The sequence below is a fragment of the Macaca thibetana genome, chromosome 4 (assembly GCF_024542745.1).
Source record: "Macaca thibetana thibetana isolate TM-01 chromosome 4, ASM2454274v1, whole genome shotgun sequence".
NCBI classification, from domain to species: domain Eukaryota; kingdom Metazoa; phylum Chordata; class Mammalia; order Primates; family Cercopithecidae; genus Macaca; species Macaca thibetana.
Genome location: NC_065581.1, coordinates 55,593,687 through 55,614,429, shown reverse-complemented (window position 1 = coordinate 55,614,429; position 20,743 = coordinate 55,593,687). Strand labels below are relative to the sequence as shown.

General features: G+C 35.2%; 1 protein-coding gene across 1 annotated transcript in view; it reads right to left on the bottom strand.

Moving 5' to 3' along the window:
- Positions 1–19,087, bottom strand: part of FAM83B (family with sequence similarity 83 member B) — a 75,315-nt gene extending 56,228 nt beyond the window's left edge. The window contains exon 1 of the mRNA XM_050786270.1: positions 17,923–19,087. Coding sequence (XP_050642227.1) covers positions 17,923–18,366 — 444 coding nt within the window. The 5' untranslated portion in view covers positions 18,367–19,087. The remainder of the gene's footprint in view (positions 1–17,922) is intronic.
- Between the last annotated feature and the right edge of the window lie 1,656 nt (positions 19,088–20,743).

The window sequence follows — 20,743 nt, the reverse complement described above, 5'->3', positions numbered from 1 at the left end:
ACTAAAAAAAAAATTAAAAAATACAAATTTTTGATATACAATATAGCAATATTTAAACAGCACTTGCTTTGTACTCGGTATTATAACCAATCTAGAGATGATTTAAAGTATTCAGGAAGATGTATGTAGGTAATATGCAAATACCATATCATTTTATATAAGGGCCTTGAATATTCATGGATTTTGGTATCCCAGGTTGGTAGGGGAAAGGGTGTGGGGGTCTTGGAGCCAATACTCTGCAGTAGCATTATTTTAAACGTAGGGATTTATCATATGTAGCTTAAATAGACAACACTTCATTGGGATAATGGTTAAAATCATGTTTCATTATGTGCACTGCATAAATAAATGTTAGGAAAGTAAGACATGGGAAGAAAAAATAAAAGGCAGGATGTTTTTCATCCATTAAAATGTTGGAAATGCTTAAAATAAGAAAATAAAAACAGACAAAAGAAACAGGCTTACAGGTAATGCAGATATTGGTGTTATCAAAAACAGACTCTGACATAATTGTTATTGAAGTATTCAAGACAATAGATGCCAAGAAAGAAAATTTCAACAGAGAACTGAATATACAGACTAATGAGAATTATAGGACTGACAAATGTCAATACCAAAATTAAAACTCAACAGACGGGTTTAATAGTTAATTAGACTCAACTGCAGAGAGGATTAGTGATTGAAAGATATCTATGTAGAAAATACATAAAATGAAGTACAGAGAGAGAAAATTATAAAAAACACAAAAACGAATAAGGGATGGAACATGGTTAAACAAACAAACAAACAAACAAAACAATGTATGCCAGACCTGTAATTAGAATTCCTAGAAGAAGAGAAATAGAAGGTAGAAGCAGTATTTGAAGAGATCATAGCTGACATCTTTCCAAAACAGCAGGAAAACCTTAAGGTACATATTCAAGAAGCTCTATTATGTCAAGGAGAAATAAAAAATTTAAAAAAGTGTTCCCCTAGTTACATCATGTTAAAGCTATTAAAAATGAATGACAAAAGGAAATCCTAAAAAGTAGAGAAAAAATATATACCTTGAAGCAACAATAAAAGTCAGAAGACTTTACAACTGAAACTATGAAAGTCTAAAGATAAAATAACTCAAAGTCACTGAAGTGCTAAATAACAATAATAACAACTTTTATTCCATACCAGGTATAAATTATCTGGAAAAAAAAGAAGGAGAAATAAACAAATTTTTTAAAAATTCCAAGAGGATTCATTGCCAACAGACTGGTACCAAAAGCAATCCTAAAGGGAATTCTTCAGGAAGAAGGAAGATTATCCCAGATGACAGAATCTTAACAAGTATGGAATGAACAGCAACAGCTAGAGTGAATATGTATACCTAACTGAATGAATATCCACAATTTAAAACAATAATAAAAATATCTTGGAAATAAAACATACATTCATGACAACAATGACCAAGATGCAAGAGGCATTAGTAGAATTAAAGTTTTCAAAGGTCCTTGTACTGTCTAGATTGTACTAAGAATACTAAATTCTAATACAGTCTAAAATGTCAAGAATGTAAATTTATTATTATATAAATAACACACAACAAACAAGCTCATAAATGAGGAAACTGAATAATAAAACCTATGTGAATGATCCTACAGAAACAAAACAAAACAAAAGGAATAAAGAACAGATGAGGTGAGTAAAAGAAATCAGTAATTACATGTTATACACTAATTATACCAATTAAAGGACAAAAGGTGGTTAGAGTTAATTTTTTAAAATATAACTATACACGGTTTATAAGGAACATACCATAATTACACAGAGAAAAGTTGAACATATAGGGATGAAAATATATACCATACAATGGATAGTGTGTATGTGTGTGTGTGTACATAGACACGTAAAATATACATACACATTTTATATATACACACATATAAAATACTAATTTTATAAATTTAAATAGTTATGGAATTTCAAATTGAGTAAATTATAAAGAAGTTTTTTAGGAGATAAAGAGAACTGTTTCAAAACAAAATAAATTTCTATGTACCTAAGAAGACTCTCAAAATACTCCTTTTAAAAATAAAATAATTACAATTAGTAATAACCAGGTACATAATTGATAAAACAAGCAATAAGACAAACAAACAAAAAAACCAAAGTGAAAATAGGGAGGACTATACAGGAACTAAAACTTAACCTAAGGAACAGAAGACTTCACCTAACAGCTATCGAATACATAATACAGTCGTCCCTCGGAAAACACAGGGGATTGGTTCCAGGACTTCTGTGTGTTCCAAACTCTGTGCATTCTCAAGTCCTGCAGTCAATCCTGCAGAACCAGCATCAGGAAAAGTCAGCCCTCAACAGATGCGAGTTTCGCACCCCAAGAATACTGTCAAGAATACCCTATTTTTAATCTGCATTTGGTTATTGATGCAGAACCCTTGGAAAAGGAGACCTACTGTATTTGTTGAATAAAATCTACATATAAATGGACGCATGAGGTTGAAAGTCATGCTGTTCAAGGGTTAACTGTGTTTTTCAAATTCTCAAACATTTACCAAAATGCAACACAAGCTGAATCATAAAACATACTTTAAATATTGTCAAAGTACATAAGTCATATAGAGTAAATTATCTGATCACAGTATAATTCAAATAAAACTCAACGACAAAAAGATAAAAATTCAAAACGATTTGGAAATTTAACAAACACTTCTGAATAATCCAGCAACCAAAGGATCAATTAAAATTGAAACTAAAATATAGTTTAAGTAATGATAAGGCAAATATAAATATTTAATCTCATAAGATAAATCTAAAGCTATATTTAAAGAAAAAATTATTTTCCAATTCATATATTACAAACTAAAACACTGAAAATTAATAGTCCAAGTATTTAAGAATCCTGGAAAAATAAAACAACTTAAAATAGAAAAAAGAAAAAGGGAATAATGAGATCAGAAATCAGTAACATAAAAAAATCAACACACTAAATTTGAAAAAGAAAATCAAGAAACTAGTCATGAAAAAGAACACACCTCCAATATGAAGGATGAAAAGATAACATCATCACAAATCCAACAGTCATTAATACAATGAGGAGATATTATAAATAATTTTATGCCAATACATAAGAAAAACTCAGGTGTTCCTGTAAAAAATATAACTTAAAAACAGTAAAAACAAAACAAATACAAGAAAAAAATAGAAAATCTGAATGGCCTTAGACCTACTGAAGAAATTAAACCCAGAATTAAAATTAGACTCATAAAAAAGACTTTAAGCACAAATAACTTCACTGGCAAATCTTTCCTAATATTCAAGGTTGAAATCTTACACAAACTCTTCCAGAGAACTGGGAAAACAAAAAACACAAAAACATCATTATGAGGGCGGCATAACCTTGATACTAAAAACTGGTGACTACAATTATAAGAAATGAAAACTACAAGCCAGTATTTCTTCTGAACATAAACACAAAATGCATAAATAAAATACCAGCAAATATAATCTAGCTTTATAAAAATAAAATATCACAACTAATTCAAATGAATTCCAGGATTGCACTGGTGATATATTTCTAGAAAATCAATTAACATAGTTTAAGATATTACCAGAATAAAGGAGAAAAATCATATGACATGATAAAATGACAAAAACTTTTTAGGAATAGAACTTCCTAAATATGATAGTTTCTTTTTTTAAAAAAATTTTACAGCAAGTATTGTTTACATTTAACATTATGTTAAACATTGCAATGGAACACCTACCCAATGTACTAAGGCATTCAAAAGATTTTAAAGTTATATGGGTTGGAAAAGAGAAAAATAAAACTACCATTATTTACAGATAATATATCTAGAAAATCCAAAATAATATATAAACTATTAGAATTAATAAATGTATTAATCCAGTCACTGGACTCAATGTCAATATACAAAAAATCCATTTCCATATTAGTAAAAAAGAAAAAAATTAAAACAAACAAATTAAAATATTTCCAACAGGATGAAACATAACAAATAATGAGGAATAAATCAAACAAATGGTATGTGAGATCTATGCACAGAAAACAACAAAATTGTACAGAACGAAATTAAGCATAACTTGATAGAGGAATAGACCTTGCTCCTGGATTAGAAGACCCAATATTGTAAAGTTCAAGTCTACTCAAACTGTTCTATAAATGCAATGAAATCCCAATAAAAATCCCAACATTTTTTTTTTTTGGAAAGTTGACGAGATGATTCTAAAATTCCTACAGAAAAGCGGAAGATTTAGAGTAGCCAAGGCAATACTGAAAAAAGAACAGTACTAGAGGACTCACTACCAAAGGGAGAGGTTTACAAGTAATAACCAAGACACTGTGGTCTTGGCACAGCAATGATAAATAAACCAATGGAATTAGAATAGAGTCCAGAAATATACCCACATACAAGTGGTCACTTGAGTTATGACACAGCAGTAACTGCATATTCATATGGAAATCAAAATGGACCCTGAGCTCACATCATATGAAAGACAAAAATAAAACGTCTAGAGGTCAATTAAGGTGAACATCTTCTTGATCTTGGGGAAGGCAAATATTTTTTTTTTTTTTTTTTCTTTTTTTTCTTGAGACAGAGTCTCACTCTGTTACACAGGCTGAAGTGCAATGGCGCAGTCTCGGCTCACTATAACGTCCGCCCTCCAGGTTCAAGCAATTCTCATGATTCAGCCTCCCAAGTAGCTGGGATCACAGGCATGCGCCACACATCCAGGTAATTTTCTTTTTGTCTTTTTTTTTTTTTTTTTTTTTTTTAGACAGAGTCTTGCTCTGTCACCAGGCTGGAGTGCAGTGGCGCGATCTCGGCTCATTGCAACCTCTGCCTCCCGGATTTAAGCAATTCTCCTGCCTCAGCCTCCCGAGTAGCTGGGACAGAAGGCACACACCACCACGCCCGGCTAATTTTTGTATTTTTAGTAGAGACGGCGTTTCACCATGTTGGCCAGAATGGTCTCGAGCTCTGGACCTTGTGATCCACCTGCCTTGGCCTCCCACAGTGCTGGGATTAAAGGCATGAGCCACCATGCCCGGACTTTATTGCCTTTTTAGTAGAGACAGGGTTTCCCTATATTGGCCAGGCTGGTCTTGAACTCCTGGCCTCAAGTGATCTGCCCGCCTCAGCCTCCCAAAGTCCTGGGATTACAGGCATGCGCCACTGCACTCGGCTGCAAATATTTCTTTGATAGAACACAAAAATAGCTAACCTTAAAATAAAATATTAAAACATTGGGCTACATTGAAATTAAGAACTATAAATTAAGAACGCCTGTTAATAAAAAAAAAAAAAATACCATTATCAGAGTGAACAACTAAGCTATAGAAAATATTTGCAACATGTGTCTGACAAATAATTCATATACAGCATAAAAAAATTATTGCAAATAAATTTAAAAAGAAAAATAACCTAGTTTTTAAAAATCGGCCAGGTGTGGTGGCTCAGGCCTGTAATCCCGGCACTTTGGGAGGCCAAGGCGGGTGGATCACCTGAGGTCAGGAGTTGGAGACCAGCCTGACCAACATGGAGAAACCCCGTCTCCACTAAAAATACAAAAAATTAGCTGGGCGTTGTGGTGCATACCTGTAATCCCAGCTACTCGGGAGGTTGAGGCAGCAGAATCACTTGAACTTGGGAGGCGGAGGTTGCAGTGAGCCAAGATTTCCCCATTGCACTCCAGCCTGGGCAACAAGAGCGAAACTCCGTCTCAAAAAAAAAAAAAAAAAAAAAATTTTTAATCACTAAAAAATCATGGGTCCTATGACAAAATGGAGAATATATCTCATATTACAGAACAAGTATAATGTGACAATAATGGCCGGGCACGGTGGTTCACGCCTGTAATCCCAGCACTTTGGGAGGCCAAGGCGGGCAGATCACGAGGTCAGGAGATGGAGACGATCCCGGCTAAAACGGTGAAACAAGTCTCTACTAAAAATATGAAAAACAAAAAAATTAGCTGGGCGTGGTGGTGAGTGCCTCTAGTCCCAGCTGAGACAGGAGAATGGCGTGAACCTGGGAGGCAGAGCTTGCAGTGAGCTGAGATCGTGCCACTGCACTCCAGCCTGGGCGACAGAGCGAGACTCCATCTCAAAAAATAAATAAATAATAAAAAAATAAAGTGACAATAATACAGAGGATGACTAACTGAAGTCTGTAAGGGAATCAAACAAAGCTTTCCCAAACAAGTATAATTTAACGTGGATTTTAAAAGATGAATTGGAGGCAAAAAGTTGGGAAAGAATGCTCCAAATATGTGAATAATCATGAACAAAAGCTGGAAGGAATACTTCTACAGTGGAAGACCCAGAGCAGGCCCAGTAGCACTGGAGTGGAAGTGACTGAGGGAGGCATAAGATAAAGCACAAAGCCTCATCATATACTCCATGCTTATGAGTTGGAGTCCATGTGGCAGATAACCAGGAATCAAACGCAATAATACTAGAACTAGATACTATCCAGTAATACTAATACTAGAAAGCATGGTTGTGAATGTTCAGTTGGTTTGCATGGAGCCTGCCTGGAGTGGTGTATATCAGAGGTAATACACCATAATGGTTAAAAGCCCAAGCAGGCTCTGTCTGAGCCCACGACCCAGGCTCAAATACCAGACCTGTAATTTTCTACTTCTGAAGCCTAGAAAAAAATTATTTAACTTTTTTATTCCTTACCTCTAAAAAAAAAAGGGGGCAATAAAGGTATCTATGTTAGAGAACTGTTGTGAAGATAAATGTGTTAATACATTAGTACATATAAAGTGCTTCAAACACTCCCTGGCACATAGCATTAAACATTAGCTATTACTGATGTCATTAATAAATGTATTTCTCCTTCCCACTAGAGAAGCAATACGATACAATAATCTTAGAATAGAAGCCCAAATGCCTGAGTGCTGTCAGTCCTTATGGTCACCAAATGGGTGACTTTGGACTTTCTCAATTTCTCATTGCCCAATTGTAAAAAGACTACATGATCACAAACCTCAGATTTTTTTTTTTTTTTTTCAGTAACTGCTCCAGAATTCAGCAGGTTGAAATATGACTACTATGACTCAGGTCTTTTCTATGATTATAGATTTTTTTCAGCAGCATATATTGGATTGATATTTAGCCAAATGACAATGTTTTCCCTTTCATGTTTATTTATTGCCTGTGTTTGAGTTCAAGGAAGAAAAAAATCAAAATGTGATTATTAATATGAAATTAATATAGCCCAAAGGAAAGTTCTCATTTTCAAAAGAAAATGTACATTTACCAATTTTTCTTACTGATGATTACACAAAAACAGTTATGAGGCTTTCTTCATTTCTGAAGGAATATTACCATGAGACTCTCACCATATCAGCACTGGTATGCCAATGGGTAGAGGGATGAGTAAGAAATGGGTGGAGGTGGCAGTAATGAAGGAATATATTATCACTAATATTATTTACAGTTGTCAGCACATGCTCTCAAAAGCAGACTGTCATCTAGTCAATCTTACTGTTTTTAAATTCCGTGGGAGACACAGCAGCTCCCACTGCCCCCTATTTTATTATGCCATTGCATTTCAGCATAAGAAATCAATTATTTTATTGTAAGAAAAATCCTAAGTGAAAAAAGACAGGAGGCAATTTTAAAAATATTACAAAATATATGATCTCAAATATAACACATATGAATCTTCTATTTCAGGGATTTATATAAGATATCAAAATACATACACATACACTTATGTATACATGTATTTCTCTATTTATTTAATCAGTAAGAAAATTTCTAACATTAGTAGCAGTGATTATCTCTACTGGGAGATTACGATTGCCTTTTCTTAACCCTTTCTAGAATTTTTCCATATTGCCTATAAGGAATATATGCACCCCAATAATAAAAAATAAACCTTCAACTGGGCACAGTGACTCACACCTTTAATCCCAGCACTTTGGGAGGCCGAGGCGGACGGATCATGAGGTCAGGAGTTTGAGACCAGCCTGACCAACATGGTGAAACCCCATCTCTACTAAAAATACAAAAATTAGCAAGGTATGGTGGCACGCGCCTGTAATCCCAGCTTCTCAGGAGGTTGAGGCAGGAAAATTGCTTGAACCTGGGAGGCAGAGGTTGCAGTGAGCTGAGATCATGCCACTGCACTCCAGGCTGGGCAACAAAGCGAGACTCCTTCTCAGAAAAAAAAAAAAAAGACACGTTCTATATATACATTTGTTGCACTAGTGAAACACATTTGCTAATAAATATTTTGGAGGTATTTTATCTGTATCATATTTTTGCTACTTTAAAATTTCAATAATTGTCTGTATAATCCTGATACTTAAAGAGTAAATAGGTGGGAAAAAATCCAGACCCTATATAATACATAGCTCATTCGGGTAATGCCCATAAACACACATGATTTTACCTATATATTTCCAATGAATCTTTTACCATATCCCTCAAATATCAGACTTTAAATCACTTGAAGTGGGTTATTCCCCCCATCCATATGAATTAGCAGAGTGCCTTGCACATAGCTGGGACTCAATAAGCATATGTAGACTTAAACCGTATGTAGATAGTTAAAACTTTTTTGTACAGAAATACATTTTATTACCTTAAAATCAGATAATTAAGACATCTTAAAAATAGCTTTAAAACAAAAAAAAAAAAGGCACTTTCCTTAAGATACAGAATTAAGTAGTTATATTTACATTCTATTCTAGTAGGAAATTGAAGATATATTTTCCCCTTGAAAAGACATTTTGTTTGCTATTGAACATCAGCTTCAGCTTGTTGCTGACCATTATCCCAATGCCTGTTACAACCTGTCTTATATTCTTCTCTATGTGTTAACTAACCAAAACGCAATATTAATATGTCCAAAATCAGATTTAACAACATTACTGTCACTAAAAAACATCTCATGACTTTCCACTATTCACTTTCACAAGGTTTGATCAAAGGGCTTTCACAATTTGGCCTTAATCAACCTCTCTCAACAACTCTGCCTTCCTTTTTTTCCACCCTACTCTACTTCTCTTACACTCCCCCATTGTCTGAAAATGCCCAGCTCTCCACCATTCGTCTCCTACTTATCAAAACTATCCATCCAAATAGCCTGTTTAAAAAAAGGGACCTCCTACGTGACCCCTTCCCAGTTTCTCCTTCTGTGTCTTCCACTCACCTGACCCAGCAAAAGGAATTGCGAAATAATTGCCTGTAAAAATTTGTTTGAAAAGACTATATGTTGGGAGGTTCTGCTTCCCAGCAGGGTAGATAATCTCCTGTTTTATTAGGTCCTGGGACAGCATCTAATCAGTCATGTTCTTATCTCATACTCTCTATTTACCTACTCCTTTGCATCTGAATCTTATCCAAGTTACTTACAACTAGGTCATCCGGGTCAGGACTATTCTCCAAGTCAGTCACTATTTGGGTTCCAATGTGAAACCTCATCTAGAGATACTTAGCCATGTGTGTCGCCAGATGTCAGTGGCTGGGGTTACGGATCAACCATCCAAAGGCCATGGTGAAGTGGTAACTTAAAAGTCTCCTTAACTCACTCTCTATGCCTGCTTCCTGCTCACAACTTTGGGACCTCTGACATCAACCTCAAATGACAATGCCATCACTCCAACTGCTCAGGCAAAAAATGTTGAAGCCCTCTTGCATTGTTCAACCTATTTCACATCCCATGTTTCACTACCTTCAAAATATACCTAAAAACTAGCCATTGCTGCCACCATCTGACCATCTAAGATACCATCATCCCACACCTGAATTATTTTAGTAATATCTGATATGCTCATTCTTAGTCCCCTACAGTCAATTTTCAATATTACAGCCAGAAGTATCCTGTTAAAATATAGCCGGTTTAAAACTGATGTCTCTCTTTTGCTCACAATTGTCCTGTAGATTCCTAACTTACAGGAATCATTCCTTAAAATGGCCAGTGGGATCCCCAAGATCTACCCTCCATGTTTCCTCTCTGACTCATCTTCTACTCCTCTCCTCTTTGCTGTCAGGTCCAATAACTGGCTTCTGCTCTTCTTCTAAAAAACAAGAAAGCTTCCCCTATGTCTCCTGTGTTCTGTGCACAAATATATGCATGGCTTATTCCTTCTTTACTCAAATCTTGGCTCAAATGTCACTTTGTTAAGGCCTGCTCCAAGCACCCTATTTAAAATTGCAAGCTACCTTCCACCACCACTAGTAGCTCCCTTTACTCAAAAATATTTGTGTTTTGCTTCTTCCTGCTAGCACTCCTTATTTATTAGTTGATTATTCCCATTTGTAGGTAAACTTCATTCAAGGGCAGGCAGGGTTTCTTTGGTACTTTATTCACCTATGTATTCTCAGAACTTAGAATAGTATCTGATACATCACTGGCACTAAAAAATAATTGCTAAATGAATAAATGGCCTGCAATACCTTTAACCTATAAGGCTGGCCAAAGACTTGCTGATTTCCCTCATAACTGAACCCAGCAGAGGCCAAAGGACAACTTCACTAACTGATTTTCCTTTTCTTCCTGCTTCAAATTTACCTTATATTTGAACTCAGAAACGCATTTCCTTTCAGTGTCTCCTGGCCTGGTCTGCACTCTAGGTACTATCACCTTATCTGCTTATCATAAACTTTTGTCAGCTCCAAGTGAGTTACTTCTGACTTCTAATAACAACCACGCGATACTTTTTACCTGACACATTTAGAAATCAACGCTTCCACATCTACACCCACTGATCTCAATCTTAGACCCTCTCAACCAGGTCTTCAAAGACCTCTGATTAGGAACATGTAATCATTACCACTTTCAGGTTATGATCATTTTGGTTTCATTCTGCGTCATTACCACTGACCAACCTATCACATGAACCCAGCATTTTTCATCAGAAAACTGTGGATGATAAAAGGACACATTTCACAAGGTTGCTATGAAGGTCAACTTAAGATAATGCATGCAGAGTGCTTAGCGCAGAGCCTAACATGTCAGTGCTCAATACATGTTACCTGATACTGTTACTAAATTACATAATATAAATTCATTACTCAAAATCAGATGTGAGTTCCAGTCCTTAGGATAAAAGCCACCCAATTTTTTCAAGATAATTTGAAGAGTGACTAGTTAAAGATATCAATAATTGATACAAAAAGGTATGCCACATGATGGATCTGTAGCAACTATAAGAGAGCAGGCAGAATCCTTAAAATGCAAAATGTCAGTGTGTCAAAATGTCAGCTCTCATCACCTCAAAAAGGCTCCCATGTCAAACCTTCATGACTTTTTTACATCTCATTGAGAGGACAGACAAGTAAAGTAATATCCCCTTATTTTCATGAAACTTAACTTTTGATATGATGCCTCAATGTGTACCTAAGGTCCTAAGCTTATCACCTCTATAACAAATGCCTAAAGAATGCCTTAAGTCGGGTCAAGTTATCGCTTCTTCCATGTTCCTTTCATTCCCTATTTGAATACCACCTGCCCTTTCTCCTTTGCAGAGTTATTTTTGTGGCTTAGCCCTGAAGGCACTTGAGTGTGTAAAACTGCTAATTTCTACCCATCTGGAATTTAGGTGTTTAGGCATTAGGAACGCTCAGTATTTTATGATAAGGTTTTATGATGACAATTAACTTTGCCATTCCAACAAACTACTAAAGGTGTATCATCAGAAAATATTACATATTTCATATAAGTAACTGTTTGGTTTTTATTTTAAACCAGAGACAGAAGAAAAGAATGAGTAAATACAAACAATCACAAAAAATAAATATTCTACTTCAGAGATCCCCAAATATATAGAACTACATTCTGTACTGTAGTCAGTAACACTACCTCAAAGCTCAGAGGACTAAACACGCCATGTGCAGTCCTTACAAAAATTGTTTCTCACAGCTTATTTTACATTAAAAAAGAGAGAGAATTTAAAAGTATTAAAAAGTAATAGCTGAGTAAAGAAAATAGTCTCAAAAACATTTCTCGTAATCAGATAAATTATATGTGCTCCGGCAGGGTGCGGTGGCTCATGCCTGTAATTCGAGCAATTTGGGAGGCTGAGGCGGGTGGATCACCTGAGGTCAGGAGACCAGCCTGGCCAACGTGGCGAAACCCTGTCTCTACTGAAAATACAAAAATGAGTCGGACATGGTGATGGGTGCCTATAATCCCAGATACTCGGGAGGCTGAGGCAGGAGAATCGCTTGAACCTGGGGGGACAGAGGTTGCAGTGAGCCAAGATCGCGATATTTTACTCCAGCCTGGGCAAAAGAGCAAAACTCTTGTCTCAAAAAAAAAAAAAAAAAAAAAAAAAAAAAAAAAAAATTATATATATATATATATATATATATATATATGCACTCCTAAATAACTCGCATTTTAAATTATTTCTTTCCAACTATTAATAGAGGTATAGGTTAGTATTAGCAACACAAAGACTCTGATAAACTTACTGACACCCATAAGTAACTGTATTTTTTCTTTTTAAAGCCAAAGTCTTTTCTCAGTTGTCAATTTTTAAATGAAAGTCTCTTAAAAATACAAGTCACTGATGATCCTTAGACTTTACCTGATAATACACAACAGAGTAAAACATCTGAAATTCCTAAGTTACTGATGGCTTTGGTGTGCAACCAAGTTGGAACTCTCATATAACAATTTCATTTTCATCTTTTCATACTTTTTTAATTTTTTGCTTCAACCACCATAAAATAGACATGGAATGTGTTGTCTCTGTATAGCACCAGGAGCTTGTTAAAGGCACAGTACTGCCATACAGACACAGCAATAGTTGGCAGGATGAAGTCAGTGCAATTTTAACCAGATCTCTTTTTCTTTCTCTCTCCCTCCCTCCTTTCCTGTCTCTTTCCCACCTTCTTTTCTCTCCCTTTCTTCCACCTTCCCTCTTCCCTCTCTTTCCCTCCATCTCTTCTTCCCTCTCTCTCCCTCCTTCTCCCCTCATGCCCTCTCTCTCACACATACACACTCAAACATAAATATATATTAACATGTCATACATTTTATTCACAGAAGAAATGTTCAACTTAATGTCCCAGGATAGTAACGTCACTAAATTTAACTAAGCAAAATATATTTCCAAGAAGAAATCAATTTTGACTCAAATTCAAAGAATCACAAAATTCACAGTGAGAGTTGGGACAGGGATAGGGTAGAGAGGAAATTCTTAATAAAAATTAGGAACATCAGGACAGATCATTCTAGTCTAATGAAGGCACAGATAAACATATAAATATCACTTAACTGGGCAGGACATGGTTGCAAAGGGATGCAGATGGAAGTAACATATCACCAGAGAATAAAAATCATTTCTTTCACAAACTAATTCAGCAAGAAGTATAACATATCAAAATAATCTTAAGTTGGTAAACAATATTAGAGATTTGGTTAGGAACACCCGATTTTAAAAATATGAAAACATTTTTGCTTCACATCTTTCCCTAAATAAATGAAGATACTTGAGGAGGTACAACGACTTGTTTAATGCCACACTAGTTAGAGTCCTGGTGACAAAGTCTCTAGTCTAGTTCTACTTTTATAATATCAGCTTATTCCCAGAAGATTTCCCATCATCTGTTCATCTTCCTCTTTGCATCTGCGGGGTCAACTGATGGTTAATATTTCTCTGTATTACTAATAACTCCTAAGGCCATAATAGACACACCCAGGAGCAGTGACTCAGTGAGGAACCAAGCCCTGAACTCAGGTAATGTGGTACAGAGCGCATTAGGAATTACTCTGCCCTAATTCTCACTAGACTTTTGCTTATGTGTCTTGATTCCATATTTCGCAAGAGTAAGATTCACATCTCACAAAAAAAGCTAGCCTAGAATTAGGAAACAGAGATGCAAATAACACTGTGGCTAAACATTCAGATATTCAAGACTCTCAGAAGTTATAACTTTGTAAATACATACCACTGAGTGGCTAGGAAAAAAAAATACTTTAATGAAAGATGACTTTTTTAAGTAATTAGAGGTGATGTTTTCATAAGAGGAGTTCACAGTAATTAGGAATATGTGCATATATCATCTTGGGAACACTTCTTGACAGACAAATAATTACCTGGGAAAAGTCTGAGTAGACACTATCAGACTTCATGAAGTTGACCCAAATGTAATTATGTCAATCACAAAGTAAAAAACAGTGTCTTAAAAAAAGAACCAGTAAATTAAAATATGTCCCTTTAGGGCACAAGTAAGATATTATCGACAATTGAATTTTCCCAAAGGAAAGTTATCAAACAAACTAAGCAAACAGACAAAAGAAAGAAAGAAAACAAAACAAACAAAAATCTCTAATCAATTTCTAAGTGACAATTAGCAAAAATAAAATTAAAAAGTAAAAAAGTATAGATTTTTGAAATACTATAAAGATCACATTCTGCTTATAAAAGAAAAATGATCAAGAGATCATTTAACTATATAACTTAAGCTAGAAATGAGAGCATATAAATTACTGAAATTCAAAAACAAAAACAAAATGTTTCACCTCTTTCCAGTAAAGACAGTTGAGACTGAGAATCATTTTTAATTCCTTTCACAAGAGACTGGAAGCTAAACTTGGTGCTTATAATCAGACTTCAAATGTTTGGGCCTTTAAGCAGATAACTTATATTCTTTTCATTAGTTGAAGATTTTTCCACAAAATGGCATTATTTTCAGAAGTACCTTATCTCAATTGCAAACACAAAAGTGAAAATGGATTTAAGTTTTTATCTGAGATCTTTTCCTGGGTTCTGTTTTGCTGGTGTCTAGTCCTACTGGTTTGGCTTATCTCTGTAGAGATTTACAACGTTTATTACCAAAAAACTCTCCCTGAGATATTTGGAAGCAAAAAAAAAGAAACTTTAACCATTAAAATATACATTATCCAAACACTTTATGGAAAAAAAGGTCATCCCTTTACAATGCCATGACAATTCATTGAGTTACCAATAAAGACAAATTATCCTCTGAAAAAAATTCAAAAACAGAAAGCTTATCCTGATGACTATTAGGCTTCCATTGATTCTGAAAGATAATAAGAGCAAGACATCTGTTGAGTAAATGATAGTCATGAAAACCACATTTAATCTTTAAAAAGCAATGTGTTCTGGTAAGCTTTTATTTCAAAATATTTGTTCTTTTAAAAATTCTTCACAGGACAATGTCCAGTTATAAGCTAAATAATCTTAATTTCTTTAAAATGGGGTCAATAACTTTTTTCCCCAGAGTACTTAATCCTTCAAAAATCTTTAAGTAGATATGGTGACATAAGAAGAATCTTCCACAATAATTGAGAAATACATATTCCATGCAAAGATAGCCAGTTAGACTTCAATATTTATTGCATCTGGGTAGAAACTAGCACATTCCCTAACACCTTAAAAAATAACAGCTGGGTGTGGTGGCTCATGCCTGTAATCCCAGCACTTCGGGAGCCTCAGGCGGGAGGATTACTTGAGTTCAGGAGTTTGAGACCAGCCTGGATAACACAGGGAAACCTTGTCTCTGTGTTAAAAACAAAAAATCAAAACAACAAACAAACAAACACACACACACACACACCATGTTCACCAAATTGAAGTCATCTGTTATAATTTATATTTGATTGGCAGTATACTCAGTTTACAAGATCAAATAATTCTCTTACTTTGAATTCAGCTTAGATATAGCTATACAAGTAGAAAAAAGACACAATTCTCTTTCTTATTTTTATGCCACATTGATTTTATGAAAGAGAAGCACACATTACATTACTGTTTTACAGTATGGACTTCAATTTCTTCAGCTCGCTAATTCAAGTGGGAGTTCTCAATGGACGGTTACCGGGTAGAAGATATTACTTTTAGAGGCTTATTGAATACATAGCTGCCACATTAGAAAGAAAAATACATCAGAAGATCATGACTGATGTTCAGTTCCCAGTGAGTGCTAGCCCAAAAACTTATGGTATCTCTTGAATTAACATTTTGTGTCATAATAATGCAATGTCCCAAAGGAAACCAGCTATCATGCAGGATGATAAATGCATTACTACTAAGTTACCACAATAAGAATCTTCATCTTCACTGATGTATTTTCAAAAATGGATTTCAATTTTCTGTTAACACTTTGCTTCAAAAGCATATCATGTCCCCAAATAAAATTAGCAAACATTAATACTTGACATTTATGATTTTGCCATTAGAAAGACTCATATATATCCTCAAATTTTGTACTGTTGCCTTACAAAATACAGCTGTATAATTTGTTCAGATAGTACTGTTAAAAAAAAAATTCTTGGTTCAATTCAGAAAATTGAATGACAGTTCAATTTATTCAATAAAAGTTTGGTCACTTACAGTGAGACTGATTCTACAGCTAATTTTTAACAACTGGAATGGATTAGTACTTTATTTAATATAATACTGCTAAAGGAGTTAATACAGCTAAAAAGACAGGTTATTCGAACTAAAAAGGTTTAGGGAAAAAATTACCTCATTTTTGCAAAGCTTGCATTTGACATTAGCTTCAGAACACTGTGTCTCCCTACGTGATTGTTAGCCTTTTAGTTGCCTGTCCTGCAAACTGCCATGTCACTGAGGAATTCAAGGGTCTTATATTGATGTACTTCATAAAAGCATGCTTTTGCAAGCATTTCTGTGCTTACTGGCATAGAAGAAAGCAATGTCATGCATGTGTGCTCCTAAGGTCCTTTTTAGATCTAAATTTCTGTATCAAATAGTCATAACTAAAAAATGTACACTTTATAATTAAAAATTATAACTTTTTGCCTATCCTTTTTTTTTTTTTTTTTTTTTTTTTTTTTGTGAGACAGGGTATCACTCTGACAGCCCAGGTTAGAGTGCAGTGGTGCAGTCTCGGTTCACTGCAACCTCCACCTCCCAGGTTCAAGTGATTCTTGTGTCTCAGCCTCCTGAGTAACTGGGACTACAAGCACCCATCACCACATCGGGTTTATTTTTGTTTGTTTGTTTTTGTAGAGATGGGGTTTCACTATGTTGGCCAGGTTGGCCTCAAACTCCTGACCTCAAGTGATTCACCCGTCTCAGCCTCCCGAAGTGCTCGGATTATAGGCGTGAGCCACCATGCCCGGCCTTGCCCATACATTTTAAAACTCTAGATTGAGCTTGGCAAATTTTTTTATAGTCTCCAAAGTGCCTACCATGGTGCTGAGTAGATAGAAAACTCTTAATAACTTTTGTTGTTTGATTAAAGAGTTCTACAGTTTTACCCAAGCTCTAAAATAAGATCTGTGAGATGTATAAGACAATATAAATATTTGATAAAGAACACCAAAGCCTTAAAATGCTAAATATCTCAGAATCTTACTTTAGAATTTTATATTATTATGTTGATTTTATACTGTTCCCACACAACTCAGGAAAATAGATAAGTAAATGTATGGTTTATTTAACTGCATAAACCACATCCAGAGCAAGAATTGGCATTCAGTCCTGTTAAGAACACAGAAAATTCCACCATATCCACCAACTACTTCCTTTCAGAGAAGAAGAAAAATTTAAGTGTTTTAAAATTGTGAGTGTCAAGTCATCTTATTCCCAGTCAACATACCTCAGTCTTCTGGGAGAAGAGATCTTCAGTACATTAGAAAGAAAGGAAATCTCTTTCTTTAGCAAAGACCTAATGTCACTTTCTTGGAAATGAATAGAAGAGATCTCTTCAATCCATTAGAAAGAAAAGGAAATCTCTTTCTTTATCAAAGACCTAATGCCACTTTCTTGGAAATATGCAAGATATAGGAAATACAACCTTCCTGTGTATCATGGGTACATTTCCTAAAAATAAAAGACATGGCGTATACATATAGAGATTCTTTTGTTAACATACATATTTGTGTTATTACTCTCTGTACTTTTCTATGTTTCAAATTTTTCATTTCAAAATAGAAATGTTATTACCTTTCTTGCTTCTTTTATCATCTTCCGAATAGTTTCCTTTATTGTAAGTAGATGTGCTCTTGGTGGATGAAAAAGGAGATCTATATGGGTGCCCCCTAAGAGTCCAGGCATCACATATGGCCAGCCTAAGTCAAGATTTGGAGCTTCCACATCAGACTCAACAGGCCAGTAGGTCCCTGAAGATGAGGTATCATCACAGGAATTATCAGTACCATGCACTGTGCTTTGTGCAACTTTCTGGACATTTTTCAAAATATAATTAATTTCTTCCTCAGCAAGAAAGTCTGAAACTCGTTCCTGGACAAGAAATTCTTGGTACGCTTCTAACCCATGTTCAATCAGAATATCAATGGCTACTCGATACCATTCCTTGTAGTGAGGCTCAATGTAGTTATCAGATTTACACTCATCATTCAATGAGGAAAGCATTGATGAGGTCTCCATGCTTGCAAGTGTTTGGCTATGGCACTTTCAAATGTCCATTCATGCAGTGGTGAGAAGTATCTGGTATTGGAAAAGAAGAAAATCAAGATCAAGTTAAAATTCTGCAATAGAATGTTTTATGATACATATCAACTATTATTTTTTCATTTACACATTTACATTACCAGAAGTTCAAAATGACAAATATTTCATATCCAAAATGACATTAACAGCACCACAATTCACACATCTATCACAAATAAGCTAAACAATTTCCCTTACAGATTGCTGTTGGATTTTCCCTTTCCAAAGTATCTCAATTTAAATTAAAAGAGAATTAGAAAACAATCAATGCCTACCCAGTCATTAATGTCTCCAGTGAGTACCTGTCATGCATACAGTAATATGCTAGATGTAATGTTAAAAGCACAAAACACTGGTCTTTCAGGAATTTATTAATTAGTTGAGGAGGCAAATTGTACACACAAAACGTTAGTTACCACTTTGAAGAAAGCCATACATTGCTAAGGGCCAAAATGAGTAACACCTATATTCAGTGCTTTAAGAATAAAAGCAAGGAGAGATCAATATGGAGAAAATGGGTTATGAACAGCCATGAGCAAGAGATGGGCTTCAACTGGACCCAGAGCAATGAGTAAGAATGTGATCAGGTGGCAAGAAGAAATATTTCCATCCCATACAAGTAAAAAAACATTAGCAAAAGCACAGAAGAGATATGAGAGTTTGGTACATTCACTAATCATGAAGGAAGAAAAAAATTTAAAGGAAAAAAAACCTGGCATGCTGGAAAACAGGTTCCTTTTACTAGGAGTAAGAGATAAAATTGAATAGACAAGATAAAGCCAAGAACGGAAGGACACAAATTTTTGTGATTCAACAAAACTTCTGTTTTAAACAATTCTGGCAGTAGCAGGGGACTGGAGAAGAGACAGGTAGTTAGGAAAGTGTTTCAGTGTTCAAAAACCCAGTGAGGAAGTGGACAGAGTATTCCAGAGATGGTCTGAAGGAAGGAGCCTTGCGATTCAGTGACTTGACAGAGTATACAGGATGAAATTTAAGGCATGAAAGATAATTCAGTAATTTCTCTTAGGAGTCAAAATCTGCCTATCCAGGCTCACATTCCATCTCTCATAATGCCCACAGAATGCTCTTCATTCAGTCATTCAGTCACTACTCCACACTGTGTGAGATACTGGAATGGGCTATCTCAATCAGATGATGGACTTTCCAGTCTTTTGAAGTCATAATCTCCATTGTGTGGATTCAAGGTACAGCTTTATGATGTGCTACAAGCATTAAAAAGCTGACTTGATGAGATATATATTTGTCAGTAACCCTGTCTTAATTTTAAATTTTATATTTTCCACTTGACTCAGTCTTTTCAGTCTCAGGCCTACCAAAATTCAAATCTTATTTGGGAGGGTAGCCCAGAGAACCATTACCATTGAATAACTCCTTAGCTCAAAATATGGAACAGGAGTCACAAGCTAATCATACAGAGCAGTCCTGAAGAATGGACAACAGAGCAATAAATTTTGCTGGGGAACAAGGATCAGAAAAGCTCCAGCAACTAACATAGAACTGAGAAGCATGGAAGACAAAGGGTGCCATTTTAGTGGAGACCATCCTGTTCCCATCGCTGAGCTCAGAAGTTTTACAAAGAAAGTCTAACAGTACAGAAAGCCCAAAGATTAAATATGATACAGGAATAAAAATAGAACATGTTCTCTTCTGTCTTTTGGAAAGCCCTCAGTTTGAGTCATAATTTGATCCAAGCCCAGACAACTAGAACTATACCTGGATCCTAGGCTCCACAATGCAGCATCCGAATTTTGGGGATGGCAGCATCTGAATTCTGGGGATGGCAGTCTTCCTGCCCTAAATAGTATTATGGTGAAGTTTTGCAAAAATACTCTCTTCTCCAAGAGAAAAAGGAAGAACACCTATCTTGTCTGCTAGTATAAAAGCTATCGCATGGGGAAATAAAATTTCTTTTGTTACCTAATTAAAATTAATCTATTGACATGTATGGGGATACATCCTGAGACTTTCATAAATTTCTCAATCATTCTAGGATATGTCATCTTTTTCCCAATCACATTTCAATCAAGTTCAGTGGTTCTCAAAATGGAAGATTTGTCCCTCATGTGACAACATCTGGAGACATTTTTAAATAGAATCACTTGTGAGGAGGAGGGCTACTAGCATCTAATGATTAGAGAACCAGGATGCTGCTAAACATACTACAATGCATGAGACAGCCATCCATATTAAGAAATAATCCCGCCCAAAATGTCAACAGTGCCAAGGCTGACAAATCTTCATAAAGTTGCTCACCTCATATTCATGATATCATACCACTAATTAATAACTTTCA